At 44.9% G+C, this 24,419-nt stretch overlaps 1 protein-coding gene across 1 annotated transcript in view; it reads right to left on the reverse strand.

Moving 5' to 3' along the window:
- Window positions 1-24,419, reverse strand: part of COL28A1 (collagen type XXVIII alpha 1 chain) — a 688,108-nt gene that overhangs the window by 131,144 nt on the left and 532,545 nt on the right. Inside the window, exons 31-32 of the mRNA XM_085630877.1 lie at window positions 9,956-9,992; window positions 7,566-8,120 (exon numbers count right to left, since the gene is read on the reverse strand). Of these exons, the coding sequence (XP_085487003.1) occupies window positions 7,566-8,120; window positions 9,956-9,992 (592 nt within the window). The remainder of the gene's footprint in view (window positions 1-7,565; window positions 8,121-9,955; window positions 9,993-24,419) is intronic.

Consider the following 24,419-nt stretch of genomic DNA (forward strand, 5'->3'; position numbering starts at 1 on the left):
CCCCTGGTCTTTGCGTTAGACAAGGTCCTGAATGCAATGCTTAAATGTGCCAAAGGGAAAGCTCCTGGAACCGGCGGGTCCCGGTAATTGCTTTTATTGGAATGGACGAGCAGTGGGCCCCAGTTCTTACTTGACTTTTTAATGCAGTGGCAAGGGGTTCTCTACCTTCTTCATAGGCTATCTCTATTATCATGCCCATATGCAAGATGGGAGATATATGTGACCGGAAGTGCTACCGTCCCATTTCCCTCATGGATTTATCTGCGAAACTCTTGTGCAGGTTGTCTTGAGGAGATTGGAGGACTGAGCAACCGACAATTCAATCTTGCCGGAGACCCAATATTGATTCAGAAAGGGATTTGGGACAATGGAACAATGCCTAAATCTCAAGCTCTTGATTGGGAAATATACAAGAGACTAGCCAGGCTTACTTTATTTGTGTTTTGCAGATCTCACTAGTGCATTTGATTCAAAGCTGCCAAGGTTTCAGAATGTTATGTTTAACATTTTCATAATTTCAGTTTAATTATGAGTGACATTACAACGACTATGAGCGACAATTTCTCACAAGAAAACATAAGCAATGAAGAAGAGGGAAAAATATAAATATCAGAAATTACACCAATTTAAGCAAAGAGAAACTCTAAGTTAACTGCTGCAAAGCTTAAGAAATAATTTTTAAACAACTTTAATTTATCAAACTTAGGCCAAAATTACGGAAAATAGATAAAGCGGTGTGGAAGACGTTCATAATTTAATTATAATCAGTTCAGTGACTCGCAGACTCACTCGAGTTCCGCCTGCGACATGAGCAGTAAGCATTAAAAAACTGATAGTGGGATGCACTCATTTAGGTCACAGCTAGGCAGGCAGCTGTAATTTATTTTAGGCTTGCCCTGTGCTGGGGAGATTGTTGTTGTCTGTCCGGCACCGTGCTACAAACAGGCAAGTTGCACAGCCACAGTCTAGTCAGTGGCTAGTAGTCGCACCTCCCAACCCCCAAATGACTCGAGTAAATCAGTGTGCTAGTAACACAGCTGAAAAAATCAGCAGTGCAGAGACAGACTGCATGACTAGTTGTCCTCTTCAACTGGGTCTTCGCCATAAGGGTCTTTAGACCTTTCCCAAATGTCTCCCTCTCCAGGCCAATCCAGGCTCCGTGTCAGAGTCGGGGTTAACAATGGGGATGGTGTCGCCTAACAACGTCAGCGATGCCAATGGTTTTGGCACTGGAGCAGGTGCTTAGGAAGGTCTCAGTCTCGCCGGCGGCTCCGCTCCGGATCCAGCGTAGGATCCTTGGAAACCTACTGTCACCGAGGGTGACATCCTTGCACCAGGAGATAAAGTCTCAAAAAGGTCGACACAAAGTCCCCAAAAAAGACCAGTCAGAAAGTAACTAAGGGGGTACCTCAATCCACATTAGCCCTACCTGGTGCAGAAAGAGCGATTCTTTGTGTCTCCTGTATGAGGTCAGAATGACAGCTAAAAACAGAATGGCGCCTATGATCAGATGAGGAATCGGTTCTGAAACTGGAGTTTCAAATGCGTCAAATATTAATCATGAAGCCCTCGCACGTTCTCTTTCGAGTTAGCCTGGCGGGCTGGGATTGAGGCCCAAATCATCTTTTTGCATTTGGACTTTATATTACCTGAAGACTTTAAGAGGGAAATAGATCATTTGTAGGAATCATCAAGTTATGAGGACCAGGACCAGGTCAATGACTTGGAGTGGGGAGCAAGTCCTGAGCTTCGGCGCCCTTACCTCTGTTTATGTTCTGCAATGTAAAGCTTTGTTTTCTGGACCTGGATTGCCTTTGGGTGCTTGAGAGCATGCATGTAGCTTAACTTGGGGTCATACCCGAGCACAGGTATCAAATACACACCTCGTGAGGATCAGTGACTGAGATCTGCCTCTTCCAGTCTCAGCAGGAGTTAAAGTCTGTATTTAGAAGAGGGGACATCACTCCCTAGCACCCTGCCTAGAAGTTCTGGAATCGTTGTGAGAACAACAAAAGTTGGGAGTGGAGCTCCAGAACCACATCATTTACCAAATTACCATGAAGTTGAACTTCACGGTAATTTGCAAAAACTTAGAAAAATGCACTTTAGTGCATTTTTCAAAGTTTCATGCTGCACACACACATGCCCTTAGAGCATGTGTGTGCCCAACATATGTGCACAGATCAATTTCAGGGGTGCAATAGGGTGTCCTTTTGACATCCTTGCATCCTGAAATTGCATGCTCAATTTGCGCGGACCTATTGGTACTCGCAAATTGGGCATGCAATTTCCCATTCATTCCTATGGGCCTGGAGGCCCATAGAAATGAATGGGAAGCCATTCCTTATTTGCGCCTCGCAATTTGCGAGTCTCAAATAAGGAATGTGTAGGAATCGCTATTTTTATAGCGATTCCTACATGCATAGGCTTTTGCGAGTCCTTAATTACGATTCCTTAATAATCGCAATTAAGGACTGGCAAAATCCTACCTTGATGCATGTGCCTGTATGTCTTTAGAAGCACAACAGTCTGATCCACATTGGCCTGGCTAGAGAAATGAATACACTTGCTTTTGCTTGAAGACTCCTACATTTATTGAAAGCTTCTGATTTTGATGGGATTCACAAAGATGCCAGGCATACCCAAGACAATCTGCAAAGGTTTTAGATTCCCTTGAGTATGAAACTGCATAACATTTACAAATGCGGATGTTATCTTAGAAGGCTTTACCCCACTTCCTCGCTACCACATCTACTTCACCAACTGCCATAACCCCGATTACATTTCGCACCTATGGGACCAGAGTTACACTGGTGGTTCCACCCACTTTAAATACTGGCCCCACTCCCTTCCTGTCTGTACATTGCAGAGTTGATATTCAGTGGGAAAGCACGCCCATCTTTCTTTTTATTTTATTTATTTTCTTGATTTCAACAAGTTTTATTACACATTTTTTATAAAGAAGATACAGGAACACATTAGTAGATCTCTAACAGGGCTTACAACGTCACATCAAATTACTAATGTCATACCGTTCCGTGTGTACCCTTCTTATGTTAGTGTTCCAGAGTGAAAAGAGAAATAGAAAGGAGGTAGAGAGCTAAGAGATGAAGGAAGAGACAGAGGACAGAAATGAGACCATGAGGGGTTTTCCCCCGTCGAAAATGTTTGACAACGTGCAGTACAATAGTGCATTTCACAGACTAATTTTCACTTGGCTAAAAACCGTACACTTGGAAAGAGTACTCTGAAAGGGCACCCGTGAAATATTCCTGCACTTTCATGGCTAAGGCTGGGGTATGTGAAGAGCTGCCCTGTGTTCTATCTCTTACTTATTCAGTCCACTACATGCTGGGGCATTGTGACATAACGCAGGATAAGAGCACAGAGTGGCTAGCCACACAAAACACTGGAATTCTTCCACATAGTCCACGTTGCAACTCCACACTCTTGCAATCAAGCATCGCTCCCCACAGGGTAGCGTGCTACCTGTCTACTAGTGCATGTGCGTGTCAGTGCGTCCTAAGGGGTATGAAGTGCTGCAAATATGCGATAACAATGCAAATGAATCATTGGGAATGTATGTTTTCATTGCCAGCCTAAGTGTAACACAATGTCCACCAATTGACCATCAATGATTCTGTCAGTATTTTGCTCTAATTACACATGTGCAACGAGGGGTTTTCATAACTAGTCCTTTAAATGAGAAGAAAGGGGCAGAGGGGTCTCTAAAAGGCGTGTGGCCAAACAGTGTACCTGGGGATGCTTTACACGAGGCATGTAATCTAATTAAGAGCTTGGCCTGATTCTTTGACAAATTCATAAATAGTGTGATAGTCTGAAAAACTATCAAATATAAGAATCTAAAGTAAACAAACAAAGGTCTTTGGAAGAAGGGGTGTCCTTCTGAGCCTCTCATTTACTCTTGTTCTCCCTTTTACATCACTTACCTCTGCAAGCGCTTCCTTGGTGTTAGGCTCTTAACTTCCCACATCTCTCTTTCTAGAGTCCCTCCAACAGCGTCATGTCCTTCCTCTTCATTGCTGTCCTTGCATTCTCCTTCTGCATGTACTTCGTTTAGTCTCCTCCACTTCACTATCCTCTCTTGCTCACTTAAACTTACACACATTCTCCCCACTGTATTTTGTTTCCCTTTGGAACTGCAATATTTCAATTGTTCTGTATGTCTTTCACACGTTTCCCCACTTATTCAGATTACATTTCGCACCTATGTGGCCATTGTTGCTCTGGTCACTCTACTAAGAGGCCAAGAACAGGATGGGTGCATAAGCTAAACAGCTGCATGATCAACTGATGAGCAATGTAATTGCAATTGACTCATATGTGACCGTCGCCCTGTGATGCGGAAGACTGGATGGGCATGTGGTCTGAATATCTTCATGACCCATTGACAGGCAACGTGAGAAACTCATGTTGCCTTCAACCCTAACTCCAGAGCTCCTGATTGTTCCGATCATGAACACCCCTTTTCACACTGAAGTAGCCGGGGGGCAGATTTACTAAGGATTTTTACATTCCCAAATTTTCTGAATTTGGCGTCTGAGACCTAAAATGGGGAACAACCTTTACAACGCAACTTTTACAACGCACTACCATTACAACGAAACTGTTACAACGCGAGTGCATTGACAACGCAGGACATTACAACGCAAGTCTTTACATCGACTTGCACTAGATGGCGTGCTAACATTAAAAATAGTGTAGTTTACTATCCCAACACCTTCCCTACTGTTACGTGGACTGGAGTTGGAATAGTAAATTACACTTTTTTAATGTTAGCACGCCATCTAGTGCAAGTCGATGTAAAGACTTGCGTTGTAATGTCCTGCGTTGTCAATGCACTCGCGTTGTAAAACTTTCGTTGTAACAGCATGCGTTGTAACAGCATGCGTTGTAACGTCATACATCCCCTTAAATACTCTTTCAGTTGTACAAAGTTCTGGAGTTATGACAAGGAATGAATTCAAAAAGTAGTAATGTCAATTTACCTTAATTTGTAAAAACTATGTTGAGGCATTATGAAATGTAACTTTGTTCTCATGCAAAAGAAAGTATTTCCCTCCTGCCTGATTGTTTATTATCAAGCCCACTGGAATTATGCAGCAAGGGAGGATCAAATTATGCGGCGGGGTTTACGAAATTATGGGGCAAGGAAATTCAAATTTTGCGGCACGATGCTGCACATTTTATATCAGTTCATTTTTTTGTCATTTGCACATGTGAATACTGTCTGGACAATAATAAGGTTTCACCTTCTTATTACTAGTTACTAGCCATCTGGTTCAACGCCGACCTCCAGACTTCCAAGCAAACCTGCCGAAGACTCAAGAAGCAGTGGTGCCACGACCAGACTCCAGACAACCACGCAGGCCTCAAGAACGCCAGACGCAAGCACCACCAACTCATCCGATCCACCAAAAGGACCTCTTTCAAGGAGCGCATCGACAACAACGCACACAACAGAAAAGAGCTCTTCAACATAGTGAAAGAACTCGCCACCCCCAGCTCCAACGACTTCCCACCGTCGCAAGAACTCTGCGACTCCCTGGCCACCTTCTTCCACCACAAGATCGCAGACATCCACAACAGCTTTGACACCCAGACAACGATGACAGACGCCAACACCCCGACCCAATGCCCACCAAACACACCGACCTCCTGCTCTCCTGGAACAACATCAACGATGAAGATACCATCAAAATCATGAACACTATCCACTCCGGCTCACCTTCAGACCCCTGCCCCCACCACATCTTCAACAAAGCAAGCTCCATCATCGCCCCCCAACTCCGGAAGATCATCAACAGTTCCTTCGAGACCGCTACCTTCCCGGAGAGCTGGAAAAACGCTGAGATCAACGCCCTACTCAAGGAACCTAAGGTGGATCCAAAAGACCTCAAGAACTTTTGACCCATCTCCCTGCTACCATTCCCGACGAAAGTCATTGAGAACACCGCCAACAGACAACTGACCCACTTCCTTGAGGAGAACAACATCCTGGACTCCTCCCAATCCGGCTTCCGAATCAATCACAGCACCCAAACTGTCCTCATCGCCGCCACCGACGATATAAGGGCCCTGCTGGACAACGGCGAAACCTCGGCTCTCAACCTCATGGACCTCTCGGCCGCCTTCGACACCGTCTGCCACCACACCCTGCGCACATGCCTCCACGACGCAGGGATCCGCGACAAAACCCTGAACTGGATCACCTCCTTCCTCACTGGCAGAACCCAGAGAGTCCGCCTCCCCCATTCAACACCTGCGGCGTACCCCAAGGATCATCCCTCAGCTTGACCCTTTTCAACATCTACATGGCACCACTCGCCAACATCGTCCGAGCACACCACCTCAACATCATCTCGTACGCCGACGACACCCAGCTGATCCTCTCCCTCACCAAGGACCCAGCCACCGCCAAATCCAACCTCCACGAGGGAATGAAGGTCATCGCAGAGTGGATGAAGACCAGCCGCCTTAAACTGAACTCGGATAAAACGGAGGTCCTCATCCACGGCTCAACCTTCTCCGCATGGGACGACTCCTGGTGGCCGACCATGCTGGTATGGCCCCCACATCCACCAACCATGCTCGCAACCTGGGGTTCATCCTGGACTCAACGCTCTCTATGACCCAGCAAGTCAACGCGGTCTCCTCCTCCTGCTTTGACACCCTCTGCATGCTCTGCAAGATCTACAGATGGATCCCCACCGAAACCAGAAGGACAGTCACCCAGGCCTCGTCAGCAGCAGGCTGGACTACGACAACACCCTCTACGCGGGAACCACGGCCAAACTCCAGAAAAGACTTCAACGCATACAAAACGCCTCCGCATGCCTCATCCTTGGAATCCCTCGCCACAGCCACATCACTGCCCATCTGAGAGACCTGCACTGGCTCCCAATCAACAAGAGGATCACCTTCAAGCTCCTCACCCATTCTCACAAACCACTCCACAATGCCGGACCAACTTACCTCAACGAACCACTCACCTTCCACACCCCGAAACACCAGCTTCGCTCCACGGACCTCGCCACCGTCCCACGCATTCGCCGAACGACCTCCGGCGGCAGATCATTCTCCCATCTCGCCGCCAAGACATGGAACTCCCTCCCCACCCACCTGCGACAAACCCAGGACCTGCTGACCTTCAGGAGACTTCTCAAGACCTGGCTGTTCGACCAGTAGCTGCTGCTTCCCCCACCCTCTAGCACCTTGAGACCCTCACGGGTGAGTAGGGCGCTTTACAAATGTCTTGATTGATTGATTGATAGTTTAACACCCAAGTACAGTAATATTGAACTGCAAAGTGAATAGTCAACCTTTGCAAAGTGTCTTCTGCTGCACACCAACAAGTGTTGCAACATTTTTAGTGACTTTTGATCTGCTAGAAACAAACTTTTTTTGCTAAAATCTGCAAATTATGCAGCAGATGATGGGTTATATGGCAAATCCATCATTATGGCAAATATGCAGCAGCCCCAAAATTGCATACTTTCAGTGGATCTGTTTATCATAAATGAAACAGGCTGTTGCAAACCTACCTGGTAGAGTTAAAAAGTCATCTATCTGGTACACATGTTCACTGTCTGGATCTGAAGCAATGAGGTCCATTTCCTTTTGAAACTCAACAAAGTTGGGGTCACTCTTGCTCACCACTCCAATCACAAACATTTCAATGCCTCTTGCGTGGGCTTCACTCGCCACAGTCTCCAGTTTCATTTGATCCCGAACATCTGCCTGCCCATCTGTAATGACAATGGCCACTTTTCTCACATCTGGTCGCGCCGCCTGGAAAATTTCGTTTGCTCTCCTTATGGCACTAGCTGTATATGTTCCTTCTCCAAGGTACTGCATTTGCTCAACAGACTGCTTAATATCCTCTTTTGTTGAGTATTGCTGTAGGGTGGCCATCAACTCTACTTGGTGGCTAAAGTTTATAATACCCACGCGGGTGGTGGCTTGATTGACAGTCACTCTATCAATGAGTGTTTTTACAAAGTTCTTGATGATTTGAAAGTTGTCTGGCCCCACGCTTTCAGAGCTGTCTATCACAAAGACTAGTTCCATGGGAACTTCTTTACATTCCACTCCACAACCTGAAAGGCAAATAGTTTTAGATGAAAAACAATCACCGCATTGGTTGACATTTGGTATGAAGCAATAACCACCACACACCTTTCTCCCACCATTCACCCCTGGACTGAACATTCAGTGCCTGATTCATTAATGTATCTGCATAACAGGATCAAGAGTAAAGCAGTTTGTTTATTATTGTGATGACATTGCCACGGAATTTTAAAAGAATATCTTCGTATATCATATACATGTCTTTTTTTATGTTTGTTAATGTGTTTATTAGATATGTGATAGGCTGTTATAAATTATAATCACTGAACATGCTTATCTCCCTTTCCTTTTATCCCAAAAAGTGCCATTCCATCAGAGCATACATCAGCACAAACACTCTTCCTCCTTCTGACAGGGTAATATCTTATCCTCCCTCCTGGCCGACCATCGCACAGTCAGGCCTCTGCCATCTGTCATGTCCTAAAAGATGCTGAACGTGTGCAGGACACGAGACGTACCTGAAGCAAAAGCTAATCTAAAATACTGGAAGTCCAGTCAATAAGAAGATGACGTAGAAAGAAATCAGCAGAATGTTTCACTCTAATTCTCTCACTCTCATCTCACTTTGGGGCATATTAACAAGGGCCGGCGATAAATATTGCAAAGCGCGCTTAGCGCTTTCATATTTATCGCCGGCTATCTCTGGAATTTATTGCCTGGTTAGCACGTTATCAACAACGCGCATTGCCGAGGCGATAAAAATTCAAGAGATAGTGTGGATAGAGCCGTTTTCCATGGTGCAAATCGGCGATATCCTAGATGATAGAGGCCTGTGGTCTGAGCCACAGAATCCACCGCCCATGTTAAGTATGCCTTAGTCAGGAATTTAACAGAAGTTAAATTCCTGCTTTAAGGCATACTTAACGCGATTTAAAAAATCGCTACCCTTCCTTGTTAATATCGTGAAGCTGCCTTCGCGATATTCTCCCTGGTTGGTTTCACAGCCACGCCTACTTTGCATCTCATTAGTGATGCAAAGTTAGGCGTGCTGGAAACGGGCGCTAAGTCAGCAAAACACGCAATAGCGTGTCTTTGATGATTAGGCGATTAAATTATTGCCGCTTTTCGGCCGAAAACGGACGCAAAAGCGGCGAAAAAGTTCATAACGCCGCCTTGATAATATGCCCCTTTGTCTCTTTATCTCTCTCGCTCTCTCTCTCTGTCTCTCTCTTCTCTCTCTCTTCCTCTCTTTCTCTCTCTCTCTCTTGTTTAAACGTTACAGCACACAAACACCACAAGCCATTCAGTCAGTCCTTTAATGCCTCATACTTGCAGAAACCAAACGCATTATTCGAAAGGTAATGCTAACCCAAAGACATGATAGACTGTGAGGGGACACCATTCAACGGCACTGATGTCCAGGATGGGTGCAGGAAGGATGACTCCATACCAGATTTTCAGGATAGTCACAAAACGTGTATTTACTATTACCCTAGTTTCAACTCTCTGCCTTTCTAGGAACTTAAAAACAATTCCCGGAGTGGTCCTGGGAATCTGCATCTCTTGCAGCTTTCCAAATTCCCGAAAAGCCAGAAAGTGCTCAAATGTAAAACATAACTTGTAGGAAGCAATCCTTTGGCCTTTCTAAGTGACAGAGACAAAATAAGGGTGAAATAGACGTCGTAACTAGTGCTGTCTGCATAAAGAGCTTTGAGATTTGGGCGTTTGACATTAAATGAAAATCACATTTTTCAAAAGAAAACAAACAAAGCTATACTGGCTTAGCAATGGAAATAGTAAATACTCAAACATTAACTTGCCAATTATATTAAAACATTCAAATGTGTTGGATTGTTGATCTTACCACAGATTTCAAGTATAAGCCTGATGACATCTTCTTTCTAAAAAGAGAAATATTATGAGCTTGGCATTTTCTCCATCTTTGTTGAGCATTTTTCATTTCAATGAAGTTCACTTTTTGTAGATATCCACCGCACTCCCATGTAAATAAGGTATCCTGTGTGCCAAATACTAGTTTATCTCCTGACTTATGTGCTTCACTCCCAAGTAAATGGGGTATCCTAGACGCCAGACGTTGGCATATCACCTAACATATGTGCTGCCCATCCATGTTAAGGCATCATGTATGCCAAATGCTAGCCTATCGCCTGCCTTATGTGCTGCACTCCCACGTAAATAAGGTATCCTGTTTGCCAACTGTTAGCGATAGTAAAGATAAGTCTGCACCACGGTCCACTCCTTCCCTTTGTAAATTAAAACAAGATTGCAAGAAAGCAGAAATGTGCTCGAGGGAAGAATATAGCGAGACCAGTAAACAGAAATACCAGGAAAAGGTTAGACTCTGCCAATCTGAAATTAGATGAGCCCAAGCAATATACTATGAGCAAAGAATCAAGTTTGACTCTAATTCTGCACCAAAAATGTGGCAGGTGGTAAAAACACAAATAGAGCCTTCCTTCTAAGGTCCTCCCCTTTTACCTCCTGCTCCCGTTGTAATAATCTTGCTGAAATTTTTCATAAGAAAGTTTTGGACATGTATTCCACGTTCCAACCCTCCATGGAAGCTTTGACCATTGAGCATCAATCACTTTTCTCTCCCGATGTGCTCACTGCATTTCCTACCCTCAGCTTAGATATCCTCTGAGACATTTTATCCAAAGTCAAATCAGGCTCACCCGTGGACCCGGCCCACCCTGTATTTTAGGGAAGGCTGCAAAGGAAATTCTTTCCACTTTGATTGACTAAACCTTTCACTGAGCAAAGGAATTGTCCCTCCAACATGGAAAAAGGCAATAGTGAAGGATTCACTGAAGAAAAGCCAACCAGGACCCCCTCCGTTTGGGGAATTATAGACCAATTTCTTTTTTCCCGGCCATGAGTAGGCTTCTAGAGAAGCATGTGAATTCCACACTAGTTGATTTCTTAAAAAGCCATGGTATTATTCATGACACTCAAACTGGATTTCGTCCGCACCATGGCACTGAGACTACCTTCCTGTCAAAGGTGGAGGATGCTAAAGAGCCGCTGGATCGTGGAGAGATGGTAGCCATCATCCTCCTCGATCTCAAAGAAGCATTTGACACTGTGAACCACGACATCCTCATTAAAAGAGTTAACAGTGCTGGAATCTCGAGTATCACTCTTGAGTGACTCAAATCCTTTCTGAAGAACAGATCTTTCCAGATGTGTGAGTGTGGCTATGCTTCAGTTTCCTACCCACTTAAATGCGGTGTTCCACAGGGCTCCTCGTTGAGCCCTACACTTTTTAATGTATATATGAAGCCATTGGCAGATGTCGGACAACCCTTTCGAATTTCAATTGTGAGCTATGCGGATGCCACCCAATTTGTCTTCTTTCTCACACTGAATCATAACCCTCAGTCTGCCACCCTAGGCTAATGCCTGGAGAAGGTTGCCTCCTGGATGAATAACTCCTGTCGGAAACTGAATGGAAACAAAACTGAGCTCCTGATTCTTGGAAATAATCCAAACCCCTTGTTGGATTTGGGCTGGCCAAGCTGCCTGGGTCCTGCACCTATTCCCAAACCTGCCATAAAATGTCTGGGTAAATGGCTGGCCTCCTCTTTTCATTTGGAGGCCCAGGCAACTAAACTTGCAGAGCTATGCTTTGGAATTCTTAGGATGCTTAGAAAAATCTTTCCTCTACTCCCACCACTTTCTGGTAGACTAATGGTCCAGGCCCTTACACTTTCTCGCCTGGGCTATGGAAATTCCCTCTATTTAGAGGACCCCAAAATGACCATAAGGAGACTGCAAGTTGTGCAGAATGCAGCTGCTCATAACCTCCATAAAGTTCCTAAACACCACTCCTCTCGCCACAGTCTCAAATCCCTTCACTTGGCACCCGGTAGCAGAACGTATTAGGTTCAAAGCACTTAGCATTGTCCACCAAGCCTTTCTGAATTCCGGGCCTCTGATCACCCATTCTCTGATTTCTCCCTATATCTCTGGGTGAACCCTTCGCTCCTCTAGTGTCTTCCTTGCCAACTGCCCCTCTAACAGAAGATCCAGATAGGGAGGTCGGTCCTTCCGGTTCAATGTACCTAGACTATGCAACTTCCTCCCCGTACCCCTGAGACCCATCACAAAGGAAGTTCCATGCCATAAATTTCTAAAAACCTGGATTTTTCATAATAGTCGCCTCTGAGGTTTTGAACAGTCGCTTCACACAGCACTGGGATGCCATCCAGTAGCCATGTGCTATACAAGTGCAACATAGAATAGAATAGCGTATCGCCTGCCTTATGTTCTGCACTCCCACGTAAATAAGGTATCCTGTGTGCCAAATGTCAGCATATCACCTCTTTTATGCGCTGGACTCCCAAGTAAATGAGATAACCTGGACGCCAGACGTTAGCATATTATCTGACACATGTGTTGCCCTCCCATGTTAATAAGGCATCATGTGTGCCAATTATTAGCACATCGAGCTCAAAGGTGTACCCAGTGGTAGCAACGAAACACGTGTTGGCTAGGCTAAGGCTTTGTACGAAGGAAAGCACAACAAGGACAATAAATCCTGGAACCACACGAAACAGTGGATAAAGAGTGTTTCTTTTTCTTTTCCCTTTCTTCTCTCATAACTGTACTAACTGAATTTGTTTACTACGAGCATGTGCAGGGGACCTTTAAACTCTTTCTTTGTGGTTCACCACAGTTTAGGGAGAGGGGTGGTTCTCCCTACACTTTTTGCACCACACTCACACTTTGGGGTCTATTAGGATGGCGGGCGGATGGCCGCCATCGAAACCCAGAAAACCGCCAGTCAGATTAGCATCGCGGTCGTGACTACCACGGTGTTATTTTCCACTGCCACTTTTCCACTGGTTGCAGTCCGCCTACTTGCCTGGCGGGCGGAGCTGGACTACTACAATTCTTGCGGATCAGGGCCAAGCACCGCCGGCATGATTATGATGCCAGCGGTAGCCAGCCTTTCCGCTGCGGTGAAACCGCCATGGAAAGGCATGCGGAGACATGTTCCGGGGGCCCATTGCAGGCCCCAATGTGTTTGGGGGGGTGTGGGTGTACCATGTCCCTGTACCAGGTGGCAGGCACTGTGCCGTGCCTACCACGCAGTGCAGGGATATGCAGGACATGCTCTTTCTGACATCACGGCGGTGCTGCTGGCAGCAGCGACCGCCGCAATGCTATTCGCAAGAATCCAATGCCGCGGTCGGATTTCGACTGCGGAGCATCCTAATTGGACCGGCTATATTGTGCCCCGGTTCTTGCGGGTGGTCTTCTCCCGCTACCATGGCGGTCGGGGAGATTTTCCGACCGTCACCCTAATGGGCCCCTTAATTCTTACCCAATAATATCCGCGCACTGCCTAGGAGCGTCACTTCCCCACTAGAACTACCACCAAGCGTGTAGTGAAATAATATCACATCACCTACCTTATGTGTTGTACTTCCATGTAAATAACACATACTGGGCCAGATGTACGATGCACCAATTTGCAAGCCGCAAATTGCATCACATTTGCGACTCACAAATTGTGATGCACAACAGTTTTTAAAAAAAAATATTTTTTATTGAGCGTAGGGAACAGACATAGTACATACAAATTTGCAGACTCTCCAATCGCATATATAATAAATAGACAATAAGTTTAACAAATTTCATAATCCACTAGTGCATAATAAATGTGATCCACAATGTATACTAAGAGGCAGAAAAGATAAAACCTATTGCATATTAAATCTCTTATTTAAAATGCATGTTAAACGAAAACAAATTCATGCTCCACTTTACTTTATGTATAAAACCAGCATTCTAGACGTCAAATCTATGATGACGTGAGTGATGCACAACAGTGTCTGAGACACTGCTTGAGATTCACAATGGGGTCGCAAATTGTATGTCTCATGCATATTACCGAGGCTGTCGCAATTTGCGACTCCTTTGGGAATGGCAGGCACTCCCAGGGATGGTGGCTTGCTGGGGTCAGCAGACCACGATGTCTGGGACTGCTTTTAAATAAAACAGGTTTTGGTTTTTTAAAAATCAGCCCATTTTCCTCAGAGGAAAACGGGATGCATTTAAAAAATAAAAATGAAACTTTTCAGTTTCATTCTTTAAGGGCAGGCAGTGGTCCATGGGACCCCTGCCTGCCCTTAACAAATATTTGGTGAGCCACTCACAACGGGGAAGGGGTCTCCTGGGGACCCCTTCCTGTTTTCGAGAGGATTACCACCCTTCTGTGAAGGGTAGTGAACTGCGACTGTTTTGTGAAACAGTCCTACATAGCTCCAGGAGTCGCGTTTGACCTGCCTGACAACCATAATCTTTGCCTCCGCGTCTCTTTACAATTTGAAACAGCATTTTCCCAAAGAAGGCTTGGGGATAAGGTCCTTATCATTTCAGGTCTCATTAGCTGAAATGATTCGGAACACACGGAACCACACGCTAATATGAAGCAAATGGTCTGAAGCTTTCGAAAGATGCCTGCTCTGCTGAGACCTTGTTGTAACCTGAGTGGTGGGGATACCTCTACTCAATTATGGATTAGATCTTGTAGTGGGACACCAAGATATCCAGTCACGGAAAAACTGCTGCCGCCACACCACACCTCACCCTTATTTCCTATAGCTATGGTATTCCTTTGGTAGGAGGACTGCTTCTAGATTGAAACCTAGGTAGGGGGTATTTAGGGTAGAGTCCAGCAGGATGTAATCTATTAGATCTGAGCTGCAAACTTTCTTTTCCACTGCTCTTCCTACGACCATGATCTAAGAGGGAGCCCATCTGCCTGATAAGTACGCAGAACTCGGCGTTTCCTCTAGATGGATATCTGTTGTAGTGGACCACTGGCCTTCTACACCACTCAGGACATCTAAGGCTCTGATTACGGTAAGCCTGATTAACTATGATATGTGCAGTAGTTCCTGTTACCCCACATATCCCAGTTGTGATTTCTTGGCTAAGCACCACACCACCCGCATTTTCACCCTGTAAAACTTGACAGATAAAACCAGCTAAAAAATGTATTGGGGAAAAAATCCTTGGTAAGTAACAGAACATGCAGAGTTTGGTGTGTCAAGCCTCTTTGGTCAGGCTGTGATCGTAATTGGGTGATATTTATCGTACCCAAACAATTTTGATTCCTGCAGTGAGTGAATATATCAGGTAAAATAAATATTTCAGTATTTTCCTGGCTGACCGTAATCAGGACACAAGCAGGGCCACACTGTGGTGCTTGACAACAGGGACGCCCTTGTCTTAATGATGATGAGCGACGTCTCAGGCAGCCCGTTACCAAGTGCATAAAAATACCGAATAAGGTGGCACTCTTCACTAGTGGCAGCCCGTTACCAAGTGCATCAAAATACCGAATAAGGTGCCACTCTTCACTAGTGGAAGCCCGTTACCAAGTGCATCAAAATACCGAATAAGGTGCCACTCTTCACTAGTGGCAGCCCGTTACCAAGTGCATCAAAATACCGAATAAGGTGCCACTCTTCACTAGTGGCAGCCCATTACCAAGTGCATCAAAATACCGAATAAGGTGACCCTCTTCACTAGTGGCAGCCCGCTACCAAGTGCATCCAAATACCGAATAAGGTGGCACTCTTCACTAGTGGCAGCCCGTTACCAAGTGCATCAAAATACCGAATAAGGTGGCACTCTTCACTAGTGGCAGCCCGTTACCAAGTGCATCAAAATACCGAATAAGGTGCCACTCTTCACTAGTGGCAGCCCGTTACCAAGTGCATCAAAATACCGAATAAGGTGACCCTCTTCACTAGTGGCAGCCCGCTACCAAGTGCATCCAAATACCGAATAAGGTGGCACTCTTCACTAGTGGCAGCCCGTTACCAAGTGCATCAAAATACCGAATAAGGTGGCACTCTTCACTAGTGGCAGCCCGTTACCAAGTGCATCAAAATACCGAATAAGGTGGCACTCTTCACTAGTGGCAGCCCGCTACCAAGTGCATCCAAATACCGAATAAGGTGGCACTCTTCACTAGTGGCAGCCCGCTACCAAGTGCATCCAAATACCGAATAAGGTGGCACTCTTCACTAGTGGCAGCCCGCTACCAAGTGCATCAAAATACCGAATAAGGTGGCCCTCTTCACTGGTGGCAGCCCGCTACCAAGTGCATCAAAATACCGAATAAGGTGGCCCTCTTCACTAGTGGCAGCCCGCTACCAAGTGCATCAAAATACCGAATAAGGTGCCACTCTTCACTAGTGGCAGCCCGCTACCAAGTGCATCAAAATACCGAATAAGGTGCCACTCTTCACTAGTGGCAGCCCATTACCAAGTGCATCAAAATACCGAATAAGGTGGCACTCTTCACTAGTGGCAGCCCGTTACCAAGTGCATCAAAATACCGAATAAGGTGGCCCTCTTCACTAGTTTCTGATCTCAACCTCAATTCGTTCCCGAAGCAATTGATTTACCTCATGTTAATGCCAGAAGGTGCTTTCTGGTAACTCTTACAAAGGAACATATTAGAATGCTTAGCAACAAAAAGGCCCATATGTACAAACCAATATTGCATGTTTTCAACGGTCCGTTATTTCGGTATGTACGAACAGCATAAACGGCATCGCAAAATGCCATTCCTACCCAGTATAAATATGCATTTTGCGAATAACAAAATAGGAATTCACAAATAGGAATTTCCTATTTGAGATTCAGTAACCGCATGTACATAGCATTTCCTAATTGCGACTAGTCGCAAAATGGGAATTTAGGCAATGCTATTATCATCGAATCGGATCTGATGGTAACCAGATGCCAAAATCAAACAAGCACCCAAAATGCTGCCAGAGTAAATTGTAAGTAAGTTTTGGATACATAGTACAATATGTATGGTCACTTTGGGATAATGTTGTGGCCTCTGAGCTGATGGCTATTTTTTCCATTAGGATCACAAAACCTGATAACAAGAATTAGCAGGTTTTGGTTTACCGCAGATGTAAGTAGATCCTAAAACGCCTATGATTAGCCCCACGCTGCATGGATGGTGGGGTTATTGTCATGATACTGAGAGATTCCATACCGTAACTTGATCACAGCACTTGTGTAGTTATCCTTTATCGCTATTGGCAAGTATATTTTTATGCGCATGATCACGATGTAGCATTACACGGTGGCTTATGTCCTTGTGGGCATTCTCTGACTAGAGGACCCCATACACCAGTATTAAGTGTTCCTGGTTAGCGACCAGAGACCATGGGACGATAGCTACACTAAATCACCAGCACAGGTATCCCTCAATGGGTTTACGCTTGGACCCCTGCAGTGCGATCCTTACCTCAGCACACTGAATAGTAGCAAACTCATGTGCTAACGAAGAGGGCTGGCACTGCATTTTTATATAGATCGCAGTTAGGGGCACCTTACTTATTAACCAATATGGTTGTCCTCCAGTTAGCTCCACCACAAGTTTGCACGTAGGAGATAATGGGCACTGTTTCGATTGGGTAGTGGCATGCCCTCCCACTTGGCAGCACCAAGGGTAGATTGTATTCCCAACACTGCCGTGCACTGGTTAATTTTGCAACATATTCACCTCCTTGAATGGGGTTTTTGTGATTCTAACACCTGATGATGGTTTTTGTAGGGTCTGAGCCTCTTTACATTATGATTCCTTCTGGACATCTTCATTCTATTTCCAGAATGGTGCGTTTCTTAAATGGCAGTTTCCTATTAGGAAATTGCAATTTTGTGATTTCCTAATAGCGAATGCGAATCTGTGGGAATGCCAGTTAGGAAATCGCAGGTTACATACATTCCAATTTGCGATTACCAAATAGTGTTTTTTATGGATTTGCAATTTTGGGATTTCGTACATATGGGCCATCATCTTTCATATAGTCGAAATGGCATCTTTCGGTTGAAGATTTTAATATACGTCTCTGGAGTTCTATTTCCACAATACAATTCTTTTAATTTAGCGTATTTCCTATAGGTTGTAGATAACGAGCAGGAACCCCTACATTAATTACTGCAGAGCTTCCGAAGACAACCTGTTAAGTTGTTTAACCTTGTCTACACCTGCACAGGAAAACCATCAACATCAGAGAAGTGGGACTGAACAGAGCAAGTGTCAAATCCAAACACAGTCTACAGGCGCCAACTGAATTCATTAATACATAATTTGTGTATGTCTGGATGTGTAGCGCAAACATAGCCCGAGGGCAGCGGATCTCTGTAAAGAGATTTGTTTGTAAAATAAATAAATACATAGGTTCTGTGGCGCCCAGACTGTGCTGGATGTTGCCACCGGCTGCTGGCAGTTCCCACCACCACTGGCGGTGCGGCTGCTATTCTTCTGTGTCTTGCTCTGAGTTTCTAATGTCAGCCTTATTGCTAAGTAAATCTCTCTGTTGATTCCCTATAAGATTTGGACTGGACTATAAAAATGAAGATGCATACGCTGAATGTGTTCCATGTGCACAAATTAAGTAGCGCTCCTCATTTAAACTGGCATGTATATATTCTGAGTTGTTCCAAGTCTGGTTTGAGTAGCATGTCCAGTAATAGTTTTCTTTGCATTCTGCAAAAAAAATTACAATGAATATAATTCAATGAAAAAACATGACTGAGTAAGTGACTTGCCCTATCCGAAGTATAAGACACCACCTAAGCGTGGGGAAGGAAGCAAGTCCTTTTGATTTTATTTTCCCTCACACACCCTAGTGGTGTCATGCTTCATCATCGGGACACCCTGACGCCTAGAAGTCAGGGTGGGCTCAACCAGTATTTCAGGGAGCCCTTGATGAGATGTTATTTGGCCAGGGGGTTTAAAGATTTAAAAATCAGTGTCAGACCCCAGTGTCCCTTTATTCTTGGGTTTGGCACTGATAATAAAAATAAATACAAAGGTGTCCAGGGATATTATGGTCCTAGGACCCTATTGCCAACATGTTTCGGTCCTGTTAGCCCCGTAAAGGGTGCACGGACTTTCTTCAGGGCGTGTGCCCCCTGTGTGAAATAGAAAGGAAATACCCTATACTACTACGCAAAATAAGGGCAGGTAGCTGCTCCTTATGATAATTGTGTCGTTCTGTTAAAAAATCACTCCATCCCAATTTGGGAGAGGATAAGCATCCAGTCCAGTTCGTGGGAACCCATACCGATTAGGTGTAAAAACGGGGCAGGACCCTTGGTGGCTGTGTGACTACAGGGCTACCCCACGTATAGAGGGCCCACAGGATGCTTATCCTCTCCCAAATTGGGATGGAGTGATTTTTTAACAGAACGACACAATTATCATAAGGAGCAGCTACCTGCCCTTATTTTGCGTAGTAGTATAGGGTATTTCCTTTCTATTTCACACAGGGGGCACACGCCCTGAAGAAAGTCCCTGCACCCTTTACGGGGCTAACAGGACCGAAACATGTTGGCAATAGGGTCCTAGGACCATAATATCGCTGGACACCTTTGTATTTATTTTTATTATCAGCGCCAAACCCAAGAATAAAGGGACACTGGGGTCTGACACTGATTTTTAAATCTTTAAACCTCCTGGCCAAATAACATCTCATCAAGTGCTCCCTGAAATACTGGTTGAGCCCACCCTGACTTCTAGGCGTCAGGGTGTCCCGATGATGAAGCATGACACCACTAGGGTGTGTGAGGGAAAATAAAATCAAAAGGACTTGCTTCCTTCCCCACACTTAGGTGGTGTCTTATACTTCGGATAGGGCATACCACCATCTGAATTAGCAGTGTACTGCTATCATTGGCTGAACCATCGTGGGAGTACTTATAAGTGATTTAGTGTTATACACGGGAGGACGTACTCCCTCATTGAATGCCTCTCCACCCCTTGCCTAAATAGGGAACCTCCCTACCTTGGGTTTGTGCATTGAGTAAGCGACTTGCCTTCCATGCAGCGGCGTAGCTGGGGGGGGGACCGCCCCAGGCGGCACTAATTAGGGGTGGCAGCCGCGCGGCACTTGTGGCCCGTTGTGACAGCCTTTATAATTTATTTGGGGACACTCACTAAGTCAGTGTCCTCAAATAAATTATAAAGGCTGCCGCAACGGGCCACTAGTGTCCCGTTTTTGAACTGCAAGCGCACGGTCGCAACTGCTGCGGACGTCACATCCTGCTGCTGGAGCGGGCCGGGAGTTTTGAGGAAGGTGCGCGCCTCCGTGCTGGCCGTTTTGCGGTGGTGCCACAAATTGAATGATGGCGCTGGCGTTCACAATGCTAATGCAGGCACCACTGGAATCTATTGAGGTCTACAAAAAGGCAAGAAATTAATCCACATTTAATAAAATGTTTTGGTATGCTAGGGCTATGGGTGGATTCTCTTCTTTAATTACCTCAATTGTCACCTCTTGTTACTCATACACATTGTGCAGCCTAGTTGTGCCCAATTGTTAAGAATGTATGCTTTTCATGCGGTAAAAAGTATTGCCAAATCAAAACAAAATATTTTCTTATAATTCTCATGCTTCTTTTTTCATATTTACTTTTGAGCCTCAAATTTAAGGTTGAGATAGATAGCCAGTCATACTATTGCATGAAGTTGGCACATACTGTTGAGAAACTGTTGGAGCGTGGGCTTGGGTAAGCCATCCATTACTTTTTAGCCTCGAGCCTTTGACTGAACGACATTCTGTTCTAGGCTGTCAGACTGAAAAGTACCTAACAAATGTTTCTGTATATACAAATATTTTTACAAATTATAGCACCAATACATTACATCACATGTTTACCATTTTGAGTGACAGAAGCACAAGAGGGGTGTGGGGTGTTAAACCATGACGGATTGCACAGTTGCCGTGGATTAGTCAACAGGAAAGCACATCTGGCTCTTTGAGCTGTCAGATAGCACTACCTATTAGGGACTTTCAGTTAGGCAAGTGCAGTTTACCAAAGGTTCAAGCCCTGAGAGATTGTGCCACCGCTGTGGGATATTTTGCTGAAAATAAAGTGTTACTTGTGAGAGAAGCGTGGTTCTCCAGCTATAGAAGCCCTGAAAGTCTAAAGAGCCAGTTCTTGTTGGCCATAAGTGATTTTCATTTTGATGGCTACTCATGCCCCAAAAGCAGCACAGGGAAGCAAGCAGGATAAGAGCTTCCAGTTGAGTGCTTAGAACGTGAACGATTGTGCAAGCTGTCTGATATTGCCTTTCAAGCCAGGGATGTCCAACCTGTCAGCTGCTCACACCCCGAAAGACTGCACTGCCTGCCTGGCCTTTCAGGACAGTCAAGTGCCTGCAGTGATAGCAGGACGCTTTTAATGTAAGAAAGGCACAGTCCGGTCTCATCAGTTTCGTTATCCTGCCAATGGTGTTGAAAATAGCTGTTGGAGTGAGTATGTTTTGTTTATCTGACTTCAGCTACTTCATAGCATAATAGGTTGTGTAGATTTCTGTATTAAGTTATGCCGTCTTTCTTTCTTGCAGTCTTTCCTTTCTTTCCTTTTTCCTTCTTTCTGGCTTTCATTCATTCTTGTATTTGTTCTTGCTTTCTTTCTTTCTTACTTTCTGTCTTGCTATCTTCCTTTTTCTTTCTTGGCTCCTTTCTTTCCTTTCTTTTTACTTTCTCCTTTTTGGTTCGTTTTTTGAGCCTTTGTTTTTTCTTTCATTTTTGCTTTCTTTTTTCCTTTTTTCTTTTTTCCTTCCTTTCTTTTTCTTGCCTTTGTTATTTCTTTGTTTCCATCTTTCTTTCTTTACTATCTCCTTCCTTTGGTCTTTTCTTCTTTCTTTCTTTCCTTCCTTCTTGCCTCATTTCTTTCCTTCCATCCTCCCTTCTTCCTTTCTTTTCTTCTGTCCTGCCCAACCCACCCAACAAATAAACCGGGAAAACCCAGTCGATGCTCTGGCTTGGCTCTGCGAGCCCTTTAATGAGCAGAGCTATCAAAATGTTTTTAAGTGTGCAGAATCCCTTCAATGTTGTTCTAACATCTTCGAACAAAGGTTGATGAAGTTCCCAAAAACCAGGTGTAAAATGCTTCATTAAAAAAAAGCACTGGCAAAACCATCATCATCATCATTAGTCTTTATTCGATTTAAAAAAATCATAGAAGACACAAACATATATCCCAGCATAACATGTAAAACCCATTAAAACTTTTGAAATTCATCAATAAATACTTAAAAAGTGGTAAAAAAGCATTAAACAGATCAAGATGACAACGGAATTGATAAAACATGATTAATGAACCCACATCCGCTACAAAGTTATGGAGGATCAATTAATAAGGATCACACTATATTGCGTCAATTTGGGCAAAATAATGGAAATGTTTCTAGTATTTGCCACAGGCTTGAGCCCTTAGGGTCCATGCCCAGCCCAAAAATTTAGCTATTGATATGGAGACAATTGGTAAAGTGCTAGTGCATAGAATTCTTAAAGCAACAACACAGCTCCTGGTACCTAGAGTTCTACACAGAGGTGACAACCACACTCGCCTAGGAGTGGCTAATGCTGGGCAGACAAACAGGAAATGGGCAATAGATTCTGTCTGTGACCCACAAGCGGGGCACTTTTCCTCTCGGGGACTAGACCATCTACCTGTGAGAGATTTTAGTGGTAGAGAGCCTGCTCTAAGCTGGAAGTAAAGCTTCCTGTCTCTGGGTTTCGCAATCAAGTCCCAGTACTGTTCTAGAGCAGGTGTGATCTTTACCTCGAGATAGCGCCCAGTCATCCCGTTGGGGTTTGCTCTACTCCATACTTGGTGGTCAACTCGTTCCCAGTATATTGGTCAACTCGTTCCCAGTATATGGATTGGATAGACTTCTTTGGAGGAAACTGTGCAGCCGCTGGGTCGCTCCACAACCCCTCCATACCCAAATCTATCAGGGTCTGGCGGAGCTGCCTCAACCAATCGATCTTGTGAAAGACGTCTAGTTCTATAACATCCATAAGCCCTTTGGCATACAGGGAAAGCTCCGGAGTAGTCCAGAGCCTTCGCCAATATAGAACCGGACGGAGTCTGGCTATATCCGCAATGGCCTTCCTACCAAGCTCATATCTTAAGGGAACCATAGGGGAGCTCTGAGGAAGGCCTGTTGTGCTATGGAGGAATGTATTTTCGGCTGTAGTTAAAACAGCCAGCCGATTAAACCCCCATAGTTCTGCCCCATACAAAGCTGAACTTAAGGCCTTAGCCTCATAAACTTGGAGCACAGGTTTTACGGGCTTGGTAAAAGATTTTTTGTGCTCCCTAGTTAATGCTCCTGATATTTGCCTATGCTTCAGGGCGGCCATCTCTATATGCTTGTCCCATTTATTGTTACTAGTTATATGTATGCCCAAATAAACAAAATTAGTAACCAATTCTAACGGTTGTCCATCCATGAAGAACTTTCTCCCTCTAAAGCTGGGATGTGGGTTAAAAACCATGAGCTTTATCTTGGCCACGTTTACCTCCAAACCATGGCCAAGACAAAAATCCTCAAAAACTAATAAAGCTCTTTGCAAGCCACTCGGAGTTTTTGATACGATAAGCGTATCATCCGCGAACATTAATATCGGGGTGATAACTCCGGCAAGCTTAGGGGCATCAGTGGTGGCACTAAGCATAGATTTAACTATCCCATTGATATATAGGGAGAAAAGCGTAGGAGCCATGGTGCAGCCTTGCCGCACACCACGTTCTACCGGGAACTCAGGAGTAACGTCACCCGGTCCTCCCCACTGGATTTTAGCGAAATTAGACTCGTGGAGCCTCATTATCAGGGTAAAAATTTCTGCGGGGAGCCCTCATTTTTCTAACACTGCCCACAACCGCTGTCGAGGCACGAGGTCAAAGGCAGCTCTTAAGTCCACAAAAGCTACGTAGAGACTGCCTTTCCCCAAAGTAACCACTTTCCAGTGGAGTTGCACGAAGCGAAAGACCTGGTCCACTGTGCTAGTTAATTTACGGAAACCAGCTTGAAAAGGGGACAGGATCGTATTGTCTTCAGTCCACACTAATAACTGGTTCAGTACCATCCTCCCTATAACCTTCTGGATTGTATCGATCAAGCTAATTGTTCTGTAGTTACCAGGCAGCGTTCTGTCACCCTTCTTGAACACTGGGATTATAACAGCCGCCCCCCCCCCCAAGATTTAGGGACTGGGGCACCTTCAGCAACAGCATTTGCTAGTAAAATGATGTATTTACTCCAGCAATTTTTGTTGTGAAGAAAAAGATCAGATGGAACCCCATGAAGTCCTGGTGCTCGTCCAGATGCTACAGATCCCAGAGCCATTAAGGCATCTTTGGTGCTAAATGGTCCTTGGCGAAAAAAAACATGAGTTATCTCCCAGGTGGGATTAGACTGAGGGTCACATGCATATTGGGGTTTAAAATAGTTTACCCATTCA

Source organism: Triturus cristatus, chromosome 10, assembly GCF_964204655.1.
Source record: "Triturus cristatus chromosome 10, aTriCri1.1, whole genome shotgun sequence".
Taxonomy (NCBI): Eukaryota; Metazoa; Chordata; class Amphibia; order Caudata; family Salamandridae; genus Triturus; species Triturus cristatus.